This window comes from Mus caroli, unplaced genomic scaffold (assembly GCF_978045245.1).
Source record: "Mus caroli unplaced genomic scaffold, Mus_caroli_1 scaffold_13, whole genome shotgun sequence".
NCBI lineage: Eukaryota > Metazoa > Chordata > Mammalia > Rodentia > Muridae > Mus > Mus caroli.
Window position 1 is genome coordinate 17756622 of NW_028227268.1, and position 26408 is coordinate 17783029.

Sequence of the window (26408 nt, forward strand, 5' to 3'; positions counted from 1 at the left end):
AGCAAGTAAAGGCACAGGCATGGTTCTTGTTCAGCAGAAAGTCTGTGGTGCCATACATCTATAATCCCAGGGCATCTCAAAACCACAGCAACCAAAAAGCTGGGGATGGGGAGGTAAAAATAGGGCTGGTCTTGTAGCTGTTGGTAGAGCTCTTGCTTATTAGCATATGTAAAACTATTTGTTTAACCTCCAATATTGAAAAATAACTTTAAGTAGTTGTGTGAAACCTTTATCTCCAGCTGTAGAAGATGAGGGACTAGGGTGCAATTATTTATTAGTATTGCAGCAGGATGGCCTGTGTTTTCTTATCAGTTTAGTTCTTACCTAGTGAGAATAGAAATCTTTATGCTCTTTGGGAATAGAAACACGGCCTGATGAGAGTGCCACCTGGTGGCTGGGAAGATCTATGCTGGATTTTTTGTTTGTTTGGTTTTTGGGTTTTTGTTGGTTGTTTTGTTTTGAGACACTGCCAACATGAGTTCTCAAGGGTATATGACTTCCCAGCAGGAGGAAGAAGTGAGCATTGCAAAACACCACGATAAGTAGGCTTGAGAAAATGGTGGAAAATAACAACTAGAATCCTTCAAAGAACACAGAATATCAGAACTTGGTGAACTGAAGACTCACTTTTTCAGTCACATTTCGTTTTCTTTAAGGAAGTAGTAGTTTGAGATGGAGTTGATAATCAATTTATATTTTCCTTTATTTACCTGATTAGGCACTACATCTGCTTAAATAATAGCATGTTGATCTTATGTAAGTGGAATGTGGGATGTCTTACAGCTGAATGAATCTCTTGTGGTTTTTTACATTTTTTTAAGAGTATCAAAATGTGTATCCATGCAGACCTCAGACTAGTAGTTGGCCCTCATACCGTACCCTCCAGAGTGCAGGATTATATACATGCAAGCTACACGCCCATCATCTTAAATGTTTTATCTTTGTTCAGGCCTTCCAGTCTTTCTAGTTTGTTTTAATTTTCAGTACTCATTTTTAAAATGAGAGCTTAGTTATGGGCAAACACTGAGCTACAACCCAGCCCATGTTCAGATTTTTTACTTTTTCCATGTCCTTAGGATAACTACCATTCGGATAGTGTACCTACTCAGACCAACAATACCTAGGAACTTGTGTTGTCCACTGATTGGGGAAGTTAACAGGGTCTTGCCCATTCTTTTATAAAAGTGATTAAAAGAAATTACTTTCTGTGTGTGAGAGTCTGTTTTGTAGTTTGTTTTGTGATAAGGTCTCACTATATGTAGCCTTAGCTAGCCTGGAACTTGCAGCAGTTCTTCTGTTCCTACCACCAAGTCCTGGGATTTAGAGGCATGCACCATTACACTCAGCTGTTCGGTGTATTTATTTTAGGGGTTAAGATGAATCTTTTTCCCTTGTCAGCTTACCCTTCCATTTGTCCATCTTCTATCCCTTACTTTTTTTATGTGCTAGAATCGAACCCAGGGCATTGCATATCCTAGAAAAGTGTTCTGCAACTGGACTATAGCCCTGACCCTCATTTCATTTAAAAAAAAAAAAAATCTACAAAACTTCTGGACCCTTGTGGTCATTCTCCCGAGTAGCCCTAGCTGTCCAGGAACTCTCTGTAGACCAGACTGGCCAAACTCATGAAAAAGATCTAGATACCAGCCTCTGCCTCTCAAGGGCTGAGGTTTAAAAGGTGCGTGCCATTGCCACACCTTGCTGTTCTTGCAGAGGACCCAGGATTCAGTTCCCAGCACCCACGTAGTAGCTCACAACCATTTAAAACTCCACCTTTGGGAATTCAGACATCATTGACACCAGATACATACATGGTACAGATAGATAACAGCTGTAAATTTTCTTACATTCATTGGCAGAGTTAAAAATACATTTGGGATTTTTTTTTGCTTGGGATATAGCTCAGTTAGTATAGTGTTGCCTAGTATGGATGAGGCACTGAATTCCATCCCCAGCACCATGTGAACTGAAGTTGGTGGCACAAGCCTTTATTGCCAGCATTTGGGAAGCAAAGGCAGTCGGATATCTCTTGACTCTAGGCCAGCCAAGGCTATACAAAACAAACAAACAAAAACTGTAGAGTGGGGCTAGACCATTATTTTTCATGTAATTTTGGTCTCTCTTCTAGCTTCTCCCTATCTTCATACTCATTCAGCTTCATGTTCTTTTTCTCTTAAAAAAAATGAGAGAAAGAAAAATCCAAACAAACCAATAAGTCAAAAATGACAGAACAAAATCAAAATAGAACATAAAAACATGAAGCCCAGCTGGACAGTGGTGGCCCAGCTTGGAACTCTGAATTTGAGGACAGCCAGGGCTACACAGAGAAACCATGTCTTGAAAAACAGACACACAAAAAACATAAAGTCCATTTTGTGTTGGCCAAACTACTCTTGGGCATGGGGCTTGCCTTGGAGTGTATTTGATACACATAATAACAGTCCATTGGAGAAAACTGGATTTTTTTTTTTTTTTCTTTTACAGCAGGTATCAGTTGCAGAGAGCTTTTTGCTTAGGAGTAGAACTTTGTGTCTGCTTCCACTTCCCAATTTTGCAGTTTGTGTGGTTTGAACCTGTGTTATGCATACTGTCTCAGTCTCCTTGCAAGTAGCAAGGAATTGAGTTTTGACCAGCCAGCCTGGTGTACATAGCAAAGTTCAGCAAAGGACATATAGACTCTGTCACAAAAAATCAAAATGAGCCATAGTATAGTCCAGAAGTATACTGTAAGTGAACAGTGAGCCACCAAAATTGAGAGGTACTAAAAGACCAGGCTTGATTTTTATTGAAACAGTCACTTAGGCTTTAGCCTTAGATCTCACAGCAGTCCTCCTCCTGCCTAAGTTTCTCAGGTACTGTGCTTGGGTTTTTTGTTTTGTTTTGTTTTTTAATAAAAGCTTGAAAAACAGTTATACTGTCTTAGTAACTAAGTACTCAGTATTAGAGTACAATGGAAGACTAACCTAAAGCCGACAGGAAAATAATTGGGATCCTCAAAATTAATTTTCTAAGGAATTACTAAAATACTTAATTCTTAGGAAAATACATATTAATTTAGAACCAGCCATGGTGGTCCATGGCTACAGTCACAGCTACTCAGAAGGCTAAAGCAGGAGGATCACTAGAGCTTAAGGAACATAGTAAGACTTTGTCTTAGAGGGTAAAGAGGGAGTGATTTTTGTTTTTGGGGTGTTTGTTTGTTTAAACCTAATTAGCTTTAAAAGAAAGCATAGATAGTCAAAAGGCATGATGATAGGGCTCTAGAGCAAGGGGGGGTGGCATAACTTGCACTGGAGGAAGGGGATATCAACTATAGCTGCAGATAGCATAGGATATGCTATGTCATAAGCCAGCATAAGTAATTGCTCAGTGAGTATATCATGCTTATAAATAAATAGAAATAGGTTTAAATATAAGTGTCTAGAAATGGATGTTTACAATATGCCACACCAACAAGACCAGCAAACTTAGAGTAACCCATGGGAAAGGAATTCTCCCATCAATGTATAAAAAGGTGTTGTATTTTTACCCCTATTGGAACTTGTAAATAAAAGGCCGAGATGGTAACTACTTATGATAGAATGATCAACAATAAAGATGACATAAGTGGCTCTTCCATATGGCAGCCCCTGCTTTGGCAAATGAGACTACTTGTTAAACCAGAAAGGTGTGTGAAATAGGTATATTGACCGCCGGAGGGTCAGGTTCTTGGACTAACCTGCAGTGTTTTATGTTTCTTACAGATGTTCCCACAAGCCTGCACTTCCAGAGCATGCTGAAGTCTCAGTGGCAAAACAAGCCTTTTGACAAGATCAAACCTACCAAAAAGTTTTCTCTTAAGCACAGAGCGACCATGCCATGCAGTCTATCAGATCCAGTTCGTAAAGACAGACACAAGTTGGTCAACTCCTTCCTTACAACTGCCAGTAAGTTTCCAGGAACTGAAGGATCCTCTGGAATCACTATTGCTACGATTTTTACCTCCTGTATTTTTTGGGTTTCTACACCAGTATTCTGGAATTGAGAAAAGCATTGAGTTAATTAATTCAGCTTACAGCTTACTCCATCTGATTGTTTGGGACGCTTTCTGATAGACTTTGGAAGCTCAAACAGGCAGGACCTTAAATGTTGAGTGAACAGCCAGCAGCAATATGATGTGGGCAGGTTGACTTCTGAAGCCTGATGTTAGCATTTCTGTTTGTGATTCCCTCCCTGTCCCTGACTTAGCTATTGTACCATTAACTAGAATATTGAGTCCCAGACTGTCCTGCTGCCCTGAGTATATATAGCCTTAGGAGAACTGAAGAGCTCAGCACTCAAATAAGATTTGAGTAAATGTATTTCACAGCTCTTTTTTGTTCCCCTCTTCAGAGCTGTGCCATCAGCAAACACGGCCTGACAGGACCCACAGGCAGCACTTAGACGGCGTGGGGGCTGTGCCCATGGTGGAGCGAGTGACAGCTCCAAAAGCAGAGCGCTTGCTCCACCTGCCGCCACCTGTGCATGACCCCACCCACAGCAAAATGAGATTGCGAGATCATTCATCTGAGAGAAGTGAAGGTACGGCCAGGCCCGGCACCTCTACCTGCATTGGTACTTGCTCAGAGCTTTCTGGGACAGCCCAAGCTTCTTTTAAACCCCTAACCCAAGCTTTGTCCATCACTTGCTAGAAAGGCATAGCAGGGGTCACTGTTGCTTCTACATGCAGGTCACTTCTTACTGCTACAATATCTGCCCTGTCCCCTATTTCCCATCAACTAGTTTGCTGCAGCTTTTTTATCCTCTAGGCTTAAAAAAGCACTTTTTGCCTTTAGTGTATATTGCTGGCATTCCTAACATATGTCAGAGGTCGAACTGGCTAGCCATTTAGCCATGTATTTCTCTCTTTTCTGTTGACTTTTGCAGTGTTGAAGCATCACACAGACATGAGCAGTCCAAGCTACTTGACAGCTACCCACCATCCACCCCACAGCCCCCTGGTGAGACAGCTCTCCACCTCATCAGACACCTCCACACCCACCAGCTCGAGCTCACAAGTTGCAGCCAGCACATCTGTAAGTACCTATGTGGAGTTGATAGGACATTCTCCAGATTACAGGGCACTCATAATAGTTCTAGAGACCGATGTAGATACTTGATCCTCTGCTAAGTTTTCTCGGGGTTGCTTTTTATAGTAAAAGTGGATCTCTGCTAAGTCATGGGTAAACAGTTGGCTGTAGCAGCAATGGTGTGTGGTGGCAGTGGTGTTCTTGTTACTGATAATGATAATAATATTTTGATTGGTTTAGTTGGTTTGTTGTTTTTTTTTTTAAGCAGGAAAGTACTAGGACTTTATCCATAGTTGGCATGGTCTGACCTACAACACGCTGTCTAGAGACAGGTTTGCTGAAGGTGCTTTTTGACTCTTGGGAATCTGTTTTCCCCCAGAACTTGTATACATACCATGGCACCCTAATCTTTTTAGGCCAAGAAGTAAACGTGAGAAGAAGCATGAAGGAGAGCTATTTTTAGACACTTAAGACTACAATTTTCTTGTTTCTGCTATTGATGAATGGCAGTGGGATGCTAAGAATGAATGAGGGAGACGGTAGAATCAATGCTTTTTCATGTGTACAGAGCAGAAATATGCAACAGGCTACTGTGGCCATATTTACTCTTAGTGTATGCATAGGGGGAGCCATTTAAGGCATACTCACTACTTTCTACACTATCAAACCCCATTCAGGAAGTTATTTGCATAACCATTCCAAACATTGCCTAGTTAAACACAAACCTATAGCCTGGTATACTTACCCAACCATCCCTTATGGTAATTACAATAAGTGTAACTGTACTTGTAATAATTAAATCTGTTGCTGTGATATTTTTTAAACACTTGGACTACAGGTCTTAATGGTACAGGTCTGTAATTCTAAAACTCGGGAGGCTGAGGCAAAGAGGATCAATAGATAATACATGCTATCCCATTTAAATTATACTGTCCTTTGATAAATAGCATTATGAATCCTGATTTTTGTGGACATGAAAACTAAGACTTCCCAAGGTTGTGTGTGTTTCATAAGGTGAGGCAGTTTGAGGGTGTGATTGTGATTCAAACCCTTGTAGTCTGTCTACAAGGTCAGCTCTCTGACCAGTACATCACACAGCCTTGGCCTGAGATGGGATGTCAGAGAAGCTCTGAGCTCACAAAATGTGCTCACTACGCTCCTGGAGTCAGGTACAAATTCACATTGTTCTTTGGTCTTCCAGATAGCCTCTTCCAAATAGCCGTCTTCCTTCACCTTCTCGTCTCAGACTCTGTCTGAATAGGTGTATAGCATTCCTCACACACTAGCCAAGGGTGTCACATAGTCAGATTGAGAAAAGAGTAATGGGAGTAATTCAGCCCTGATGACTCTGGGGAGTGGTGACTTAGACCGTTGAGAATTAAACTTACTAAATGCATGTTTTATGCATAGCATGCTTTAGCCCCTACCCCACCCCACCCTTTTTTGACAAGGTTCCTCTATATAGTACTATAGTTCACTGGCTCAGAATTCACAGAAATCCTCCTGCCTCTGCTGCTGGGGTTAAAGACATTTGCCACACCCAGTTCCTTTTGGGCTCTTATTGCCTCATTTATTCAGGGAATCAAGATTTATTGAATAATGAGCAAAGTGATATGCCAAATTTAGGTTGATAAGCAAGATGGTAACAGGACAAAGGGGTGAAGGGCTGGGGCTTTTAAGGTATTTGTAGCTGTGCTTCACAGGAATCATTGCCTGAGTTAGTCATCTTAATGGTCTTTCAACACATTGTGATTATTTTGTGTGCATCTTGAAATCCTGTGAATTTTAAAAAATACTTAACAAATTTTAAAAATCAGACATACAGTAACTAACACTTAGGGCAGGATTGAGCAGGAGGAGCGTGAGTTATGCAGCTCAGGCTACATAGTTAAGACACCCAAAAGACACTTAAGTAGGGGGGGGAGACCAGATTCTTTGTTTGTTTCTGTTGTAAATGAGTGCTAGCAGAAGGGGGTGTAGAAGCAGAGGGTGCAGGCTAGAGGCCTGAGAAGTCTCGGAGAAATACATACCTCTTTCTAGCAGGAGCTTCATTCTTGACTAAGAGAGAAAGAGCTGTCTCTCCCAAAGCTCCTTGAAGATTCATTTCTTGTGTGGATCATAGAACTTAAGCCAAGGTGTAACAGTAACAGAAGCCTTTGGGTCACTAATGCTCACTCATAGAACTCAGCTGGATAAGGTTTCCAAAAATCTCAACCATTTTAATTAAGCTATGACCTAACATTTCTGAGGTCAATGACTGTCTAGTCTTGCTGATATAGGAGAAATTTTAAAATATGATGACCTGAAATCATTCATGACACCATCTGAAAATCTGTGTTTTAATATTCTTACAGGGTCCTAAGATAATGAAATGAATAGATTATCTCACCTTCCAAAGAGATACAATAGTTGGCTAGGGGGTAGTAGTTTATCTTTCTTACTAACCCCTCCCAGTGGGCTGACCACACTTGGTGGTCAGGGTATGACCTCTTGGGTGTTTCCAGCTGTATTGTTGCCATGACAACATATTTGTCATCCCACTGTTTCCCTATTGCCTCTTATAGCTCAGTTAACAGGCTGTTTCAGAACAAGGTATTTGCTCTCTGGGCAGAAGCAGTTAATAGAGATTTTCTTCTGTCTAGGAGACTCAATCGTTTGGCTCGCTGCTTTATTCACTTTGTTTGTCTGTTTTTTGTTTTGGTTTTTCCAGACAGGGTTTCTCTGTATAGCCCTGGCTGTCCTGGAACTCACTTTATAGACCAGGCTGGCCTCGAACTCAGAAATCTGCCTGCCTCTGCCTCCCAAGTGCTGGGATTAACGGCGTGCGCCACCACGCCTGGCTGTCTGGTTTTTTTTTTAAAGACAGGGTCTTTCTATGTAACTCTGGCTTTTCTAGAACTTGCTATGTAGACCAGGCTAACCTTAAACTCACAAAGATCTGTCTGCATCTGCCTCCAAGTGTTGGGATTAAAAATGTGTAGCACTACACCTGGTTTTATTCATTCTTAGTGTCCTAACATAGATGTCCAACTCTGCTTCTGTTATTGGACCCTTGGAAATATTATTTCCCCAAAGATTTAATGTTCTCACTTACTGTGGAAACACATCTTCTTGGGGTGGAAGCTATAGACTGGTCCTTCTTTTCAGTTTCCTTCCACTCTTCTCTTTCCCCAAAATAATAGAAAGATGAATCCCAGCACTCGGGAGGCAGAGGCAGGCGGATTTCTGAGTTCGAGGCCAGCCTGGTCTACAAAGTGAGTTCCAGGACAGCCAGGGCTACACAGAGAAACCCTGTCTCGAAAAACCAAAAAAAAAAAAAAAATAATAATAATAATAGAAAGATGAGAGTTATGTGGGGGCTGAGAAGGTGGTTGGTACAGACTTAGCTGAGGAGTTGAGATCTTCAAGAGGGAAGGTGTTGTCATGGCAGCTAAGGTAAGGTGGTTTGTTAAGGTGGGCTTACTCTTTTAGCCTCTTTTCTGGTAAAAAGAATTCAGTGCTTTTAATGTTACTAGTTACCATTGTTCCAAGGGTAGCTCTTAGCCACAGAGCTCTCTCTCCAGCTCTAAAACAAGGATTTTAGATTTAAAACAAAGAGGAATGTTAAAGCCGGGCAGTAGTGGCACAATGAATCTCTAACTTTGAGGTAAGCCTTGTCTCCAGAGTGAGTTAGTTCCAGGACATGTAGGGCTATCTAGAGAAACCCTGCCTCAAAAACAAACAATAAAAAAGGAATGTTAGTAGAATGAAGTAATAGGAACTCCACCACCACCACTACCACCAAATTGGCTTAAAATCTAGAATACCCACCTATAAGAATCTAGCAATTCTATTTCCACATGAGCCCATGAAGGAAAAGGGTGGTTAGGGAGAGTGGGTGCCTTGTGAATGGGATTGACTCCTTGGGGCTGCCACACACCCAGCCATACGTGTGCACCTGAAGACCTCTGCTTCCAAAGACAATGTGTTCAGATATACTGCTGTGGTGGCCACTGCTACCCAAGGACCTGTGTGTATGGTCATTCTATCATATGACTAATGGTTTTAAATTTGTGACATTGTACCTCCCTTGAAACTTAAACTTTTATCTTACAGCAGCCAGTGAGGAGGAGAAGGGGAGAGAGCTCATTTGATATTAACAACATTGTCATCCCAATGTCTGTTGCTGCAACAACTCGTGTTGAGAAACTACAATACAAAGAAATCCTTACTCCAAGGTATGAAGAAGACCTGTGTTACTCGGCTCCTCCTCCTCTCTTCCTGTTCTATATTCTCTTTCTCTCCTGACCAAGCAGTCCCTATCCTTGAGTTGTTCTCTCTCTCTCTCTCTCTCTCTCTCTCTCTCTCTCTCTCTCTCTCTCTTTCTTTCTTTAAGATTTTATTTATTGCCGGGCGGTGGCGCACGCCTTTAATCCCAGCACTCGGGAGGCAGAGGCAGGCGGATTTCTGAGTTCGAGGCCAGCCTGGTCTACAAAGTGAGTGCCAGGACAGCCAGGGCTACACAGAGAAACCCTGTCTCAAAAAACCAAAAAAAAAAAAAAAAAAAGATTTCATTTATTATTATACATAAGTACACTGTAGCTGTCTTCAGACGTGCCGGAAGAGGGCATCAGGTCTCCTTATGGGTGGTTGTGAGCCACCATGTAGTTGCTGGGATTTGAACTCAGGACCTTTGGAAGAGCAGTCAGTGCTCTTACCCGCTGAGCCCTCTCTCCAGCCCGAGTTGTTTTCTTTTTAAAAGAAGGGACCGGGCGGTGGTGGCGCACACCTTTAATCCCAGCACTCAGGAGGCAGAGGCAGGTGGATTTCTGAGTTGGAGGCCAGCCTGGTCTACAGAGTGAGTTCCAGGACAGCCAGGGCTACACAGAGAAACCCTGTCTCGAAAAACCAAAAAAAAAAAAAAAAAAAAGAAGAAGAAGAAGGGTCTGGGGACAGGCATGATGGTCTATCCTGGTTCCCCAGAGTATACTGTGGGCTGTAGGTCTAGACTATATTTTCCAGAAACAACAATGAAAATGGGGATCAAAAGACATGATAGCTCATGCCTGTAATTCCAGACATTAGGAAGCAGCAGAAGTTCAAGGCCAGCCTAGGCTATAGAATGAGGGGTTTTTGTTTTGGGGAGGGGAGGGGTTGTTGTTTTCATTAGGAGCAGCTTCTTGCATGGATGGTTTATACCTTTAGTCATAGCCATTGGGAGACTGAGGCAGGTGGATTGCCATGAGGTTTGCTACTCGCTTGGGCTATATATTAAGAGCGAATTGGTGAGGGAGGGATACCCGATAGAAATAAAATTATTTCTGTTAGTTTCTTTTATTCCATTGTACAAATCCACCAACCCAAAGGTCAAACCTAACAGACTGTATGTTTTAAAATACTGAATGTATTGTCTCAACATCAAACCAGATTTCTTAAAATGTTTATTTCATTTATAAGTCTCTTTAGGAAAGTTCAAAGATTATGTTCTGTATGATATGAATCAACTAATATTAAATACTCTTTATTTAAAATTGAGGCTGACAGTCTTATCGGCCTCACCTCTAACAGCTTGCTGCTTCTGATTCGCTGTTTCTAGCTTTTGTGTGTGTTTGCATGTGGGGCTTCATTTAGAGGTAGGAGTTGCCTGCCTACAATCCTGTGATTTTTTTTTTTTCTTCTTCCTGTTTGCAGCTGGCGAGAGGTTGATCTTCAGTCTCTGAAGGGGAGTCCTGATGAAGAGAATGAGGAGGTATTGCCATATTTATACTGTCTTGGAGGAGCATGCACACCCACCTCAACACTCAATGCCTTAAGACATAAGGGTATCATATGCAAGCTTGTCGTATTCTGTTTATGACTAACAGCATCTTCAATGGGGCAAGACTGATTTTAGACTTAGTCTGCTGATTCATAACCTTAGCTTCCTGGGGAAAAGAGATTGATAAAACTGCTTTGTTGCAGATCGAGGATCTATCTGATGCAGCCTTTGCAGCCCTGCATGCCAAATGTGAGGAGATGGAAAGGGCAAGGTGGCTGTGGACCACAAGTGTGCCACCCCAGCGTCGGGGCAGCAGGTAATGGGCAGGCATGGGTTCCCAGTACCTACTGAATGAGGGAGGATGGTAGCCACGGAAATATGATTAAAGGCCTACTGGTTATCATAGTGATTTAGAAGGCCTCAAAAGTTGGTCCTCTTGATGGGGTCTGGTTTTGCAATCTTCACTCTAGGTGAAGACTAGGGAGTTAGAAGTGCTTGCCCTCCAAGTCTCATGAACCATTTCCCTTAAAAGAGTGGTAGGAGACCACCTATTTTTCTTTGACTTATTTTCAAAATCTGAACTCTAGTCTCTATTGTGAATTCTCTAGGCAGGGCTGATAGTTCCTCATGGCTCTCACATGTTGTATTATAGACCCTACCTGTGTGAGTAAAAGTGGAAGCAAGTACCGTTGAAGGATCTCAAAAGAGTGCCATTGCTATCAGTTCGAGTTAACTGCTTTGGTGTAGATGCCTTTTTAAAATAATTCCTCTTACTACCCCCACCCCCCCAAAAAGAAGCAGAAAAAATGCTTACTCATTGGTGTATTTCTTGGCTCATAGGTCTTACAGGTCATCAGACGGCCGGACCACCCCTCAGTTGGGCAGTGCCAACCCCTCCACCCCACAGCCTGCATCCCCTGATGTCAGTAGTTGCCACTCTCTGTCCGAGTTCTCCCATGGTCAATCTCCTAGGAGTCCCATTAGCCCAGAACTACACTCAGCCCCTCTCACCCCCGTGGCTCGGGACAGTCTGCGACACCTGGCCAGTGAAGACACCCGATGTTCCACACCAGAGCTGGGACTAGATGAACAGGTGAGGGGGTATCTCCTTTGAGTGGAGGGAGGGCAAGATAGAAGGTAGAACAGGGAGGGGCAGCATGTGCTGAAGATAGAGCTCTTGTCTGTGTTGTTTTGAAATGAGGTGTGGTTGGTCGTTGTTCCTATGGTATCCCACCTTGGGAGCAGCCTCCATAAACTTCTCCCCAATACTACTAGACAGGCAAGCTACTACGAGTGTGAGGTCAGGGCCTAGTCTCTGCAAACTGGTCATCACCAGATCATCTTGTCTGTCCACAGTCAGTCCAGCCATGGGAACGACGGACCTTCCCTCTGGCCTACAGTCCCCAGGCAGAATGTGACGAACAGCTGGATGCACAGGACACAGCAGCCCGCTGCACTCGCCGCACCTCAGGCAGCAAGACTGGCCGGGAGGCAGAGGTGGCACCCACCTCGCCTCCTGTTGTCCCGCTCAAGAGTCGGCATCTGGCAGCAACAGTCGCAGCTCAGCGCCCAGCTCACAGATGAGCGGAAAATGAGACTATACAGACTCACTACTATTGGCATTAAAGCTTCAGAAATCTCTGCGTTTGATATTCAAACATCATATGCTGGAAATTTTCACAGTTTTTAGTGAATTTAAGGAATTTAGATCCTCCTTTGGTTGGTTTGGTTTTGTTGTTTGTTTTCTTGTTCTGTTTTCATGTCACACCTGAGCACTTCCTCCAGTTGGCAGACAAGTTCAGGAAGAGACCCTGCTGGCCTGGTCCTGCATATCCTCTGCACTGTTGGATCACTGGACTTGCGATGTTAGATGATCACCCCTCTCCCCTGCACCTGAGGGATAGGGTGGGCCAGCCAAATGGCAGCAGGTAGATCAGCACAGCCTCCTTAGATTAGGGGAGTAGAGCAAAAGCAGTCTGGGCTCTTTCCTTCCCTCCAATCTGTGACTTGGCTTAGCTCGGGTTGGTCACCCCCTCCTTGATCTTCCAGGATGGAGCACCCTTCCAGCCAGCCTCTGTTGGCTAGTTCTTGTCACTGAACTCTGGGCCAGCAGGAAAGCTGGCTTCACCTTGTCACCTAAACCTTGAAGGCCCATTTTCAGTTTCATCTGCATTTGGTCGTCCGTCTTGGCTCTTTGACTGCAGTGCCCTGCTGCAGCTGCTCAGGTCACCCTGCCCTACCTTCCCCATTTTTTTCTCCCTCCATGCCTTCACACAGATAACGGTAGTCCTTCCAGTCAGAGCTTCTATGACCCATTCCCACTCCCCTACAAACTAGGAAGTCTGTGGAGTACACATCATCACTTCTGTATCATGTTTTCACTGACGAGTTCACATGTCGTGTCTCCCTCACAGCCCTGTCAGACAGTCACTTAGACCCTCCCACTTCCCCACATCCCTTGCCTGTGGAACGCTGTTGGTCCTAGCTGTGGTTTCCATCATTCCCCATGAACCTCCCTCCCGTTAGCCTTGTGCCTGTCTTATGTATAATCACATCACCAAAAAAGGGGAGGGGGAAAGGAATTTTCTTTTTCTGCCATTTTATAATCGTACAAAAATAGTAGGCAGACTGCTTAATGGTTGGGGTTTTTTCACAATTTTCAACATTAGTGATTTTTTTTCTTTCTGTTTGCAAGTTAAAAGGTTTGTCATTGTTTCTTTAAACAACAATAATGCACCATATCCCTATGCATAAAGTGCTTCTTCTATTTATAAGGTTGAAAATTCTGAATAACCCTTTTAGCATTGTAAAAAACAAAAACAAAACAAAAAAACCAAAAAAGACAAAAATTTAAAAAAACTTGTATTTTGTAAATATTTTCTTTTCCTGCTTTGAGCTGTGTAATGGCAGCGAACATGTAGCTGTCTTTGTTCTATAGAAATGCTTTTCTTCAGAGAAGCTGATCTTTGTTAATGTCATGATTCTGTTTGCAAAGCACAGACTAGTGCTTAAAAAAAAAGAAAGGAAAAATGAAAAAAATAATAATAAAAAAAGATACAGAGAGTTGTGTCGGGCTTTTCTTAATACCCTGGACTGTATGTCTGACAGAGATGGCAGCCCCAGCATTCTGTGGGGCTGCATTGCTAAGCCCTGGTGGTCGCTCACAGTCGTGGGAACACTGGGTGTGTGATGTGATCAGTCGCTCACTAAGGTGAAGAGTACTGTCTGTTCTTGAGTGAAGACCGTTGACGAATGGACTCATTCTCTGCTCTGAGAGGGCAGGAGGGCAAAATTTCAAATTCTATCCAATAGGGACTTCTCTTCTTTGAGGTGTTGCAATCAATGGAAGTAAATAGTTTGTACATCATCTGGGAGAGACTACCGCTACTTATAAAGAGTGTAAGGGTCCAATTCTCTTAGACAGGACCAGTGAGCAAGGTGCACCTTCTCCAAGGCTCAGAGCTGTTAGATCATTTTCCTGCATGCATTAATTGTCTGCAGAGGCTAGGCATTGGTGGGAACTGAGGAAGACAAATGCTTTAAAATTGGGAATCTAAAGATTGTGACCTTGGTCTAATTAACAAAGAACTGGGGAGTAAGGGAGGCAGCTCAGTGAAGTGCAGGATGAGACCCCGAGTTTGAATCTAGAACCAACATAATGTTCCTATGTGAGATGGGAAACTGAGGCCCAAGAATCCCTAAGCAGCTAAGAGGTCAGATAACATGGCACAAGTGTAGGAAAATAATGTCTCAAACAGAGTGGATAGGCCCACACCCAAGGTGGTACTCTGCCCACATGCCATGGCATTCAACAAGAAATTGGGCCTGAGGGTGGGTTGCCTAAGCATGCAATGAGGACCCTGCACTTCATTAACAGCCTGGGCTGCATGAAAAGACAAGCCTCAAGAGGATATGCGTTGTTTTTTTGTTTTTTCTTTGTAATACTTTGAGCAAGAAGCTGTCCTTTCTCCAGCAGAAATATTCCTTGATTTCTATATAGTAAGATTCCAAGGCACAAAGGCAGCAGTGCAATTGTGTATGCATGCTGGGTTTGTAGCTGATTGGCTTGAGTTTGTTTCAGCCCCAGTCCTCTGCACTTAAGTTCCAGAAATGAAGGATCTCATACATCCCACACCAAACTTCTCCCGTTTGCATGAACTGGCGCAGGCTTTAGGAGCTCTTGCATGCTGCCTTGTGAGCTGAGCCACAGAGTACTGTCGGAGGGTAGTGTGCCGGCAGAGGAATGTGAAAAGGAACCAAGTGAGCTCTCGCTCCAGTGTCTGGCCTTTACCTTCATTTCCTGTTCTGAATTTTCTAAGTGGGGGAAAGAACTCGTAAACTATTGTTTTCTTGTACTTGGAACTCAGGAACAGAGATTTTTTGTTTAATCAGAGTAATAACTTTATTTCCAAATTCACTTTTACAGCAACAGTCAGTGTAGATCATTTGTTAAAACACAATACACTATATGGACATTCACAGACAGGAAGCTAAGCTAAGCTGATTTGTGTCCCTCCCCCCACCCTCAAAATCACCAAAGGAATCATGGGACTTGCAAGCACTGGAGATCATGCCCAGCACAGTAACGGCACAGGCTACAGTCCATCAGGAGGGTGAGATTGCAGTACTGCCCAAAGTGTAACCCTTTCAGAAGAAGCCAGAGAGAAGCCTGAAGCCTTATAAAGCCACAGATCTACAGTTGATTACCACCTCCACCCTCATCCCCACTTACTTTCCCGGAGAACAGAACAGATGGGGAGAAAGGAAGTGATCTTGGCCACTGCTAGCAGTGTGTAGGCTATGGATCTGAGGTCAATCCAGAGGTGATAGTCATGTGCCAGTCGATTAGAGGGAAGGAAGCCAGGGTTCTGAGGAGGCATTGACTGTGGGCTCTGGACACCACAAGAAGGCAGCAGGAAGAGAAGTCCATAGATTACCTCCACAAACCTGAGAGCTGCACCTGGCTGGGAAGGCAGGGACCTAGCCGGCTGCCTCTGCCTTGCGAAAGCCTATTAGTGGGACAGCCAAGCCTCCAAGTTCTAGCCTCCTGGCACCTCTTCTCTCTAGCAGGTGGTCAAAATCATGAATGGGGTTACAAGATGGCTTAACGGCTACACTCCCAAGACCTCCCTTTGCCCATGTGAATTATCTTAATGTGTTCCTCCTCCCCCTCCCCCACAACACAAGCAATCTCAAATGGGATACACTCTTATCATTGAAGTCAATTTAAATGGAACTATTGATAAAGTGAATTAAGAGCTTGGAGGAACCAGGCAAATTGTATGCCCTATCTAGCCCACCCAAAGACATTGGCTCTGGACTAGAGAGGCATGGAAAGAAAGGACAGGTGCCAGGGCCCTGGGGGATTGTCCTCACTGAAATCACAAGCCGGAATCCCTTTGTAAACTGCCTATCAGCACTGACCAGATCACTCCAGATCATGATTTTTTGGGCTGATCGCCCTACAAGAGATATATGGCAGAGCACCCCACCCCCCATTCAAGGACAGGAACTGCAGGATGGGTAAATGGGTGTAAGAGAGAGAAACACAACAGGTAACCATGATGAAGGGATCACGGACCATCAAACCACACTTTTCCTCCCTCAGACTCTTCACTTCTATGGACAGCTAAAGTCTTATCAGTGGGGAAGTTCACAATAGGTAGCCCTGGGCACTCAAAAGTTCTTTAATGGGAAAGGCTGGCTGCTTCCTCCTATTCTCCACATTGTCCTTAACTGTACCCAAGCCAGAAGTGGCTGACCTGGGCCTGAGGTTCCTAATCTTCAAAGGCCTAGTCCCTGCAGCTGTAGGAGGTCATGCAAGTTCAGGGGGCTGACAGCTTGGAAACCAAGGGAGTCTCCTAAGATGTCCCCTTCATCAGTGGGGCAGTCCATCCCAAACTATGGTGAAGAGGCCAAGGCTTGGAGAGGGCCCAAGGATATCTACTGGGTCGTCATGGAATTTCTAGGGTCACAGTTCTCCCTGCTGGTACTGGTGTCCTTTTCTCTTGTGATGCAGGAGTTCTTAGATGTCTTTCAGGGCTACTGTGGGATTTGAAGTCGTGATCAGAGAGGACCATCTTCATACAAAACAGGCCAGCCACAAGCTCTCCCTGGCACTCGGAGCCTGATGCCTCTAGCTGGTCCTGTACTTCAGGCCTTGGACAATGCCATTGACCTCCAATGTCACAGACCTCCAATGTCACAATCCAGTGTCTGAGAGGTCCCAGATGCAGAAGAAACCCTTCAAAACATGGGATGTCCCAGCAGGTTAGCACTGCACTGGCCTGGAGCCATGTCAGGAAGGAGACAGTGATATCCAGGCTTTCCATCACGTGGTGGGCTAGAACCTTTTGACAAATATTTCAAGATACATGCGTCCTTTTTTTTTTCTTTTTTCTTTTTCTTTTTTTTCTTTTTCTTTCTTTTCTTTTCACTATCATAGTCACTCTGGTGAATCCAGACAAACAGACAAATCCAACTACAACGTAACAGGGTGAAGACGGGAAAGGAAGGGCTGCATCTATGGAGGTGGCCATCTGCTCCAGCAGGGCAGGCAGCACGGTTTCCATGGGACTGGAGGAAAAAACACTTCAATCAAGGGGGTATGTTCCCCAAACTGGGGTGTGGAGACTGAATATATGCATGGGGACTTAATGGCGGCTGAGCTCTGGGAGGCTAGCGATCACAAGCTGGGGTGGAAGCGAAAGATGGGAGAAGTGTGGCCCTGCCCTGGGACTCTTGACTGTTCTTACTGATGCCAAGACATTGGCACCTGACTTGGCTGCCTCCAGCTCAACACAAGGAGTCAGGCCTAGGAGGCAACCACTTAGGTAAAAGAAAAAGCAGAGGTCCAAGGTCATCCCCAGGCAGGCACACACCAGTTCCCATCCAGGATAGGAAGTAATGGAGTGAACCAAACAAGGTCGTAAGGTTCCTTGTGGGAGGCACACTGGTTGGATTCGTGGAACGTAGGACTAGAGACTGAGGCCCAAATCTTTGCCTTCCCTGGACTCCAACCCCTAGTGTAGAGCAGGTATTGCCCATATCTACCCAGGGGCCAGGGATGGGGGCTGGGAGAGGCATGGCACTCAGGACAGTGAGACGTGATGTAAGGACGGCAGTGACTGGCTCTCGTGGCAGACGTGGGCATGATAGGACAGAGAGAGGGGATACAGTGGCTGTGTGAGGGATGGGAGGCCTGGGACCCACATCCCCAGAACACCACCCCGCATCCCTCACACTACAGAAGTGCCAGAGGGCCAAGCTTGAGAACAGGCAGAGGTCCCCCAAGAGGCACAAGTCCTTACAAAGATCTGGTTAGCCCTAAAGTCCCAGTCTGTAATGGTGGCCAAATCATGGCTGTAGTTCCAAACTTGAGAACTCAGTAAAGCAGCTTTCCCTGTGGGAGCGAAGGGAAACACCTCGCTCAGGACCTCCCACCTTGCAGGGAGGGAGGGAGGAAGAAGCCAGTGCCCTGGGATGTCAAGAGCAGCCTTCAGAGAACCAATCTACGAGGTACTACCTGCTGGCTTACCTTCCTTCTGCCCAATACCCCTTTCTCCCACAGGCTGCCCTGCAGAAGGGGCACACACACCCACGTTACCCCACAGTGCTTTATCAAGCAGGCATCTGAGCTAGCTAGGACTGCTGCGGGCAGCTGCAGCTCCCTGCCCTCCCTAAGCTACTTGGCAAGGAGCCAGTATCCCCTCTCCCAACCTGCCTTCCTCACCTCTGTCCTCTAACTCCCAATCCACCCATCCATCTCTCAGCCTTCGCTGTTTCAGTCCCCACTCACACCCACACAAGTTAACAGCACCTGCCTATGGCTCCACGAACACACCAAGTCTCAAATCTCTCATTGCTGCCACTGTCCCTGAAGCCCCTAGGATGGGGCTGTGGGCAATTAGCTGCCCTAGTCCCTCAGCCACTCCCCAGAAGCAGCCTCCAGAGCCTCCTTCACCCTCTAATACTCAGAGAGGGAGGGTGGGGTCAGGGGGGAAAAAAATCAATTAGCAATCGCCCAAGGAAATTTTTTGGCCATGTTTTTACATGTTTTTTTTTTTTTCCTTTAAATATGTTTTATTACTAGCCCACAAATCAATTTGGAAAGATGAAATTTACTTTTCCCATCACTTATTTTGAAGTCCCGAGCCAAATCCGAGCCACAAAAGCAGGTTAGGTGACAAGCCGGTCAGCCTGTCTATGAGGAGCAGCGGGGAGGGCAGAGGGCAAGGGGCCAGATCATTCTTTTTTTTTTTTTCCACACTCTCACTCTCTCTTCTCTCCATGATTATTGACTGCCCTGGGAGCTTGATCACAAACCCTGCTTGGCCAAGGAAGCAGACACTTCATCGGCTAGTGTGGCAAGCTGTGGGGAGTCCACCATGTCGATGCTGCCCGTGGAGGACACGTTGCTGAGGTGCCGTGGAGATGTGTCCCCAGACACCACGGGTGACTTATACACAATTTCTGCTCCATGGTCTGTCTTGGCTTTGGCATTCTCCCTGAAGGTCAGCTTGTGGGTTTCAATCTGCAAGATGCAGAAAGTGAGATTAATAAGGTTCTATATACCAGAGCTAGTCTGTGGTGGGAGGAAAACATTCATTCATTCGTTCGTTCATTTTTTTTGTTTTTGTTTTTTTTTTTTTTTTTGGTTTTTCGAGACAGGGTTTCTCTGTATAGCCCTGGCTGTCCTGGAACTCACTTTGTAGACCAGGCTAGCCTCGAACTCAGAAATCCGCCTGCCTCTGCCTCCCGAGTGCTGGGATTAAAGGCGTGTGCCACCACTGCCCGAGTGGCTTGTTTTTTGAAGCAAGATATTACTATTAATCCCAGGCTGGCCAAGAACCCTCAGTCTCTCAATTGCTGAGACTACAGGTATGTGCTGGCAAGGTTCAGACTTAATTATTTTGCTATTCCACAGAGTGCTTCTTCATGCCAGTTGCTATACCATTGCAGCATCTGCATCAGAATCTATCTACTCCCTGTTGATGCACGTGGAGGCACTTCCATTTTTCTCAAATTACAAATAATGCTCAGTATGGGGGGCTGGTGAGATGGCTCAGTGGGTAAGAGCACCCGACTGCTCTTCCGAACGTCCGGAGTTCAAATCCCAGCAACCACATGGTGGCTCACAACCATCCGTAACGAGATCTGACTCCCTCTTCTGGAGTGTCTGAAGACAGCTACAGTGTACCTACATATAATCAATAAATAAATCTTTAAAAAGAAAAACAAAAAACAACAACAACAAAAATTTAAAAAAAAAAACAAATAATGCTCAGTATGAATAACTGAGTGACCTCACACACATCATTTTACATGTTGTAAATGTATCCTACAAATGTAATGCCTATCTATCTATCATCTATCAATCAGTGCTGTGGATGGAGCCCATAGCCTCAAGCAGGCTAAGCACATGCTCTACTGTAAATATATTTTTCATTGATGTAATTGTCTCTTGAGGCTTACTGCCTCAGTCTGCTAACCTAGGCCCAGTCCTAAAAGCTTCCAGCCTCCATCCAATCTATCTAGGCATAGAGTGTTTTCAGCCTCTGAGATTTACCACCGAATACAGCTCACCCTTTCTAGTTCTTTCTGAACTCTGGCTGATCCAACTCAGTTGTTCTGGCTAAAGCTCCTCTTGGAACTGACTGATTCAATCTGACTTCTCTCTTGGCCTCTCCTGAATTGCTCTGCTTGGCCTCGAATAAACTCTAGTAATCTGTTCTAATCTTCTGGCTCCTTCTCATTCTCTGGCTCGTTCTGTCTTCACCTGTGTCTGGCTTGTTCTCTCTGCAACCTGTCTCTGTACAGTTGTCCCAGCCAAGCTGCCTCCTCCTCTCTCTGCACTTCCCTTTCCTTTCTCATTGGACATAGCCTATCTCTGATTCATTCTGGCAGATCTTTCTCTGATTTGTCACTTTCTCTGCCCCTCAGAAGTCACTTTCAAACATGAGTGTTTCCTTCTACAAACTAACTTTATCTTTACTGTTAGAAATTAAAGGTGTGGGCTGGCGAGATGGCTCAGCAGGTAAGGGCACTGACTGCTTCTTCCAAAGGTCCTGAGTTCAAATCCCAGCAACCACATGGTGGCTCACAACCACCCGTAATGAGATCTGACGCCCTTTTCTGGTGTGTCTGAAGTCAGCTACAGTGTACTTATGTATAATAATAAATAAATCTTAAAAAAAAAAAGAAATTAAAGGTGTGTACCAAGGGCGTGTCTGCATTCCAGCCAGAGGGATTAAAGGTGTGTGCTAAAGGGCTGGGCCACACCATAACTAGAAACGGGTTTTTTAGTAAAGAACACAATTTGGGGTTCACAGTGTGATCAAATATCCTGCAACACTCTACCGCCGCCTCACACCACCAGCTCTGGACTCTGATTTGCTAAATTATTGCCATCTTGCTGCTAAAAGCATAAAAAGAAGCCACAAAGACACAGGCTTGCTGAAGAGCTACTGATGGCTGCCACCTCACACCCTTTACCAGAGATTACTAAAGTAATTTCATGTGGCAGCTGTTGGCACGTGCAATAGAAGGTAGGATACCAAAACGTCTTTTTGTTTTCTTTTTTGTTTTTTGAGACAGGGTTTCTCTGTATAGCCCTGGCTGTCCTGGAACTCACTCTGTAGACCAGGCTGGCCTCGGACTCAGAAATCCACCTGCCTCTGCTTCCCAAGCGCTGGGATTACCAAAAAGTCCTTCTTAAATGATGTCATCGGGCTGGGGAGATGGGTAGGAGTGCTTGCTCTGCAAACACAAAAGCCTGAGTTCAAATCCTTGGCACCCAAGGAAAAAAGCAGAGCATGGCTGTGCATGCTTGTAGCCTTTAACCTCAGCATTGAGGGATGCAACCAGGTTCATCCCAGGAGCTCACTGAGCTTAGCAAAACCAGCAAGCTTCTGGTTCAGGAATAGATCCTGTCTCAAGAGGGAAAGGGGAAGACACCTGATGTTCTGCTCTGGCCTCTGTACACAGGTGCATGGGTGTGCTCACCTGTATACTCATGTGCAAGTAATACATACACACACACACACACACACACACACACACACACACACACACACACACGATGACTAGGGAACAATGCCATAACCAGGAGTCCAAGAGGAAGTAGTAGAAAGCATGAGATGGCAACCTGAGGCATGACCTTCTGGGGACACCAGACAACCTCCCTGACAGCTGGACCACAGCCTCAGTCAGCTCAGACTTTGCTCTAGCCCTCTGGTAACTAGTGGGAAAGATCTGCCTTTGATCTTCTGCCTTGTTCTTGGTACCAAGGTGAGGGTGAAACTCTATCTCCAGAGAGTCCATAGAGGACCTTCCTAATGCTGCAACCCTTTAATATAATTCCTCATGCCGTGGTGACGCCCCCCCCCTAAAATTATGTCCTTGCTACTTCATAACTGTAATCTTGCTACTGTTATGAATCATGATGCAAATATCTGATATGCAAGTTATGATGATAATGCTACCTCCAAAAGGAGACAAGGGCACACAAGTTGAAGTCTTCATCCACTCTGCTAGCCCTCTTATCCCCGTATGACCTCCCATTTGGCCCCTTTACCTTCTTATTCCCTCCTCCAGGGACGTGGGTGATATTATCCAAGGAGCCAATCTTCGACTGGACTCTGTCCTTGAAGTCCAGCTTCTCTGATTTTACTTCCACCTGGCCACCTCCTGGAACACAACCCACATGAGCCTCTTGCCCTAGTCTATGGTCTGGAGGACTTAGCATATGTTAAGTGAGCTCACAGCGGGCAGAGCGAAGTGCTCTGGGCCGCTGGAGACTTGATTTAAAAAAAAAAAAAAGTAGGTCAGGTATCACCATTCAGGAGGGGACTATCTGAAGACATCCCCACTGGCTCCACACAGGCTGGGCCAGTGATTCAAAAAATAACCCATCCTCAGGAGATGCCAGGGCTCTCCTTTAGAAAGAGGCTTAGCCACAGGAAGCCCTTTTTAGGGCTTGCAAACTACCTGCCTCTTCTCTAATTGAGAAGGTGTACATGGGATATTTACCCTGAAGAATCTTCCTCCTGAGATCATTCAGTGGTACAGGAAGCATGGCCAAGAGAAGGCACACTAAATTTTAAACCGGATGCCTTCCAGCTGTGGAGATTTACTTGTGAACATTCTGTAAGCCATAGCCCCTCAAGACCTTGGAATCAAACTGCCTGTCAAATGCACCATGAGGAGAGACACCCTAACCTCCCCTGTGGCTCGGGTCACCACACCAGGGTATAGCAGGAGAGGAAGTGGCCTGGACTGTTTTCCTGGGAAGAATGCTTTCTTTGAACAATGTTACAGCGAAGATGAGACAACAGCCCAAAAGGTCTCATGTTATAGCTGATGCAGTTGAAGTATCCCCCATGTTGGCTGTGACAAAGCTGAGATGTTCACAGAGCCGGCCTTTGGGGGCGGGAGGGACCCAATCAAACCCATGGCTGGTCCTTTTATACAGGCTTTTCTGGAGAGCCACAGGATGGGATATAAAACCATTTCCTCCGCCCCTTGTCTAGGCTCACAACAGGAACAGACCCAGGTCCAAGGCCACACAGTACTTTCACATTTAACAGTCACTGCCCAGGTTGGCCTATTCTAGGAAGCACCCCCCAGCCCAGCCAGCACTCCTGTCCCAAAGCCTGTCTTCCTCAAGTGCTACCTGGTTTGTGATGGATGTTCCCTAAGGAGCCACACTTGGAGGTCACTTTGCTCAGGTCCACCGGCTTGTAGACTATTTGCACCTGCAGGTCAATGGGCGAGAGAGAGAATAAAGGGGATTATGTTACTAGGGGTGTAACACAGCGCAAAGGCTGATGGACCATTTGTCAGTGGCTCCCATCAGCTGCTGTATACACCCCACTCAGGATGGAAAATAGGCTCCCCAAATCCAGCCACCCCCTACCCCGCCCCCCCCCCCCCCAGGGAGCTGGGTCCTCACCAGGAAGCTGTGGGACCTAAACATCCCAGAAACACAAGACACTCTCATGGAAAAGCAGATGCCTGGTCCTTGTACATGACCATCTCTGTAGCAGACACTTAAATATAAAAGCATACGTTTTATTGATGAGAGACCAATGATACCCAGTGGAGGAGGAAGCCTTCACAGCCCTGCATCTTCTCCTCAGAAAAGACTCAGGAGAAGCCGGTGAGGATGAGTGTGTTTCACCCAGGAAGCTCCCATGGTCCTGGATTACCAGTCGGCAAACAGGACCCAGACCAGCTCTATGACTCAGAAGGAGAGCCAGTTGGTGTCTGGACACATAGTCTCCTGAACACTTCAGCCTCTACTGAGAAGAGCGAAGCAACACTAACAGAAGGCAGGCACACGGCAGAAACCACAGCTGTAGTGAGTGTCTCAGCAAGCATGAGTGAGCAGGCAGGACACACTGGGGGGGGACCCGCCAGCCCAAGGGTCCTTCATGTGGCCCAGCAGTAATGTGTGCTCTGGAAAATGACAGTTGCTTTCCTGACAGGACACTCTGAAGGAGACCACCCAGGCAGATGGGGCTCCTGGAAGCCTGTCTCTCTGATCTGTGGTTTTACAGCTTAGCTGGTCACTAGCTGCCACTTGCAGAGTCCCATGGGTCTCCCATACAGACCATGGTTATTTCAGGGGTGAGGAGGCTCATCTGTCCTGGGAGAGGGGTGCCACATGTTCAAGAATCAATAAAGCAAAGTGGTTTCTACAGAGGTCTCAATGGATAAATCCCTCTTGTTTTCATGACTGATGGTGTTTTGTGTTATGGTGTGTGTGTGTGTGTGTGTGTGTGTGTGTGTGTGTGTGTGTGTGTGTTGCTAACAGACCTGATGGAAGAGGAGGGCCATGGCCTCATATGTCAATGCACTGGGGTGGGTGTCAGCCTGCCCCTACAGAGGAGGGTGGGTAAGGAGCAGATAAACCCAAGGACCTTCTGCAAACAGACCCAGACCCCAGTTCTGGGGCAGGTGATGATGGGAGAGCCCAGGTAGAGTCATTAGAGAGTCAGTACCAGGGGGTATGTTGAGGGACAGGAGATGTTGGAAGCCTGGGATGGCCAGAGAAGAAAGGAAGGAATGGAGGAGCAGCTGACTAGGGTACTAGATCCCACAGAGCAGCCCTAGAGAGGAGGCCACAGCCCAGCCAGGAGGTGGAGATGGAGAAGCAGCTTCCCTGCTGCAGTTCCCTCCACCCTAGAGAGAGCCAGGAGCAAGCTAGATGGGAAGCCTGGAATCCTACAACCCAAATGCCACCAGTCCCCCTCCCTAAGAAAGTTTTCTCCACAGGTCCATTCTGTAGTCAACAGTGGCCACAGGCCACAGGCCAGGCTATCTTGTGACTCTATATAAGGTCACAGGTTAGCTCAAAGGCTGGCAAACTGCAGTACACCTTAGCTATAAAGTTCCAGGATACCCTAGGCACTGCAGCCTCATCAGACAATCAGCATGTGATCCGAGCCGCCCCGCCCCAAGAGCTGCCTATTCCCAACTTCCTCTACAGGAGCATCTGCCCTCTGCAGCCCTTGGGAGCCGGAGCTCTCAGCGCCAGCAACAGACCAGACATGAGCAAAACCAGACACTTCTGGCTTTCCTCCCTAACCACAGCAGGCCTGGGCTGGGAAGCTAACGTATCATAAACAACATTACAGGGCCCAGGGACAAGGACGGCGATCTTAAAGATCACCCTTTCCTGTAACCCATCTCTTTCTATACGTTGAGAAGGCATCTGGCAGGCAGGGCAGTAACCACAGTGTAGCCAACAGCCCCGCCTTTCCTTAGGAAGCAAAACAAGTAAGGGAGGTGGCAGGATCAGCCAGTGGGGAGTGGAGGACAGAGGAAAAGGCAGACACGGTGAGTAAGCGTGAGAAGGCAGTAGCCACAGGGCCAGCACTTGCTGCTCTGGGGCCATAGGTCCTAGAGGCAGAAGGCAGGGCAGGTGTCAGGGCCGGAGGCAGGAGCACATTGCAAGAATAAACCCTTTCAGGAACTTTCAGGAAAGAGAGCCCACCCTGCATTCCAGCACGCTCTCTGGAGAGGTGGAGCCTGCAGCTCAATCAGAGAGCCCAGGTCCGTTCTGGGACTGACCCAGAACAGGGGAGAGGAAGCTGGCAGGGAGAAGCCTGGGGCCACTTTACAAAACCTGCCCTGTTGGGCACAGGCCAGCCAAGAGAACAAGGGAATCCCTAAGCCCATTGAGGGAGCCTAAGAACATCTCTTTGCAGGGACTCGCTGAGGATGTGCGGGGTCCCCAGTGGTGTTAAAAGGAGGACACATTTAAAACCCCTTCTCTGGCAAACAATGCAGGCAATGACACCTGTCACCTCTGGGTTAGGCTCTGTGCAACCAGAGTCCCTGTCCTGAGGTGAGGGGAGTGCTAAATTGAACTGGGAATCGTTTCTTCTCTTCAAAGATGAAGGAGACCCAGATGTAAAATGGAGAAGTGGCTAGGGGCCTTTTGGACCTTGACATGAAACAGGAAGTCCTAGTGTCTAGTGGGATCATATAGACTCCCCACTCCCCAACCAACAGAGACTGCCCCAGAGATGAGGGAAGAGGTGTCAGCCCCACATCATGGATGCCACTGTCTTCAACCCCATTTCCAATATCTACGGGGCGTCTAGGAACACATACAT

General features: G+C 46.0%; 2 protein-coding genes across 36 annotated transcripts in view; one reads left to right on the forward strand and one right to left on the reverse strand.

Annotated features, from left to right (window-relative positions):
- The window catches only part of Kansl1 (KAT8 regulatory NSL complex subunit 1), a 129903-nt gene extending 116055 nt beyond the window's left edge, over window positions 1-13848 (forward strand). For 7 of the 9 annotated variants that reach the window (XM_085829488.1, XM_021176689.3, XM_085829487.1 and 4 more), the window contains 8 exons: window positions 3744-3926; window positions 4372-4560; window positions 4906-5054; window positions 9144-9265; window positions 10719-10776; window positions 10989-11101; window positions 11626-11878; window positions 12142-13848. In XM_085829488.1, coding sequence (XP_085685614.1) covers window positions 3744-3926; window positions 4372-4560; window positions 4906-5054; window positions 9144-9265; window positions 10719-10776; window positions 10989-11101; window positions 11626-11878; window positions 12142-12369 — 1295 coding nt within the window. In that variant the 3' untranslated portion in view covers window positions 12370-13848. The remainder of the gene's footprint in view (window positions 1-3743; window positions 3927-4371; window positions 4561-4905; window positions 5055-9143; window positions 9266-10718; window positions 10777-10988; window positions 11102-11625; window positions 11879-12141) is intronic. The other 2 variants (XM_085829491.1, XM_021176694.3) reach the window with 1 other exon arrangement.
- A 4993-nt stretch (window positions 13849-18841) lies between these two features.
- Window positions 18842-26408, reverse strand: part of Mapt (microtubule associated protein tau) — a 98909-nt gene continuing 91342 nt past the window's right edge. For all 27 annotated transcript variants that reach the window (XM_029483476.2, XM_085829495.1, XM_085829492.1 and 24 more), the window contains 3 exons: window positions 23459-23540; window positions 22361-22473; window positions 18842-19318 (listed from right to left, as the gene is read on the reverse strand). In XM_029483476.2, coding sequence (XP_029339336.1) covers window positions 19103-19318; window positions 22361-22473; window positions 23459-23540 — 411 coding nt within the window. In that variant the 3' untranslated portion in view covers window positions 18842-19102. The remainder of the gene's footprint in view (window positions 19319-22360; window positions 22474-23458; window positions 23541-26408) is intronic.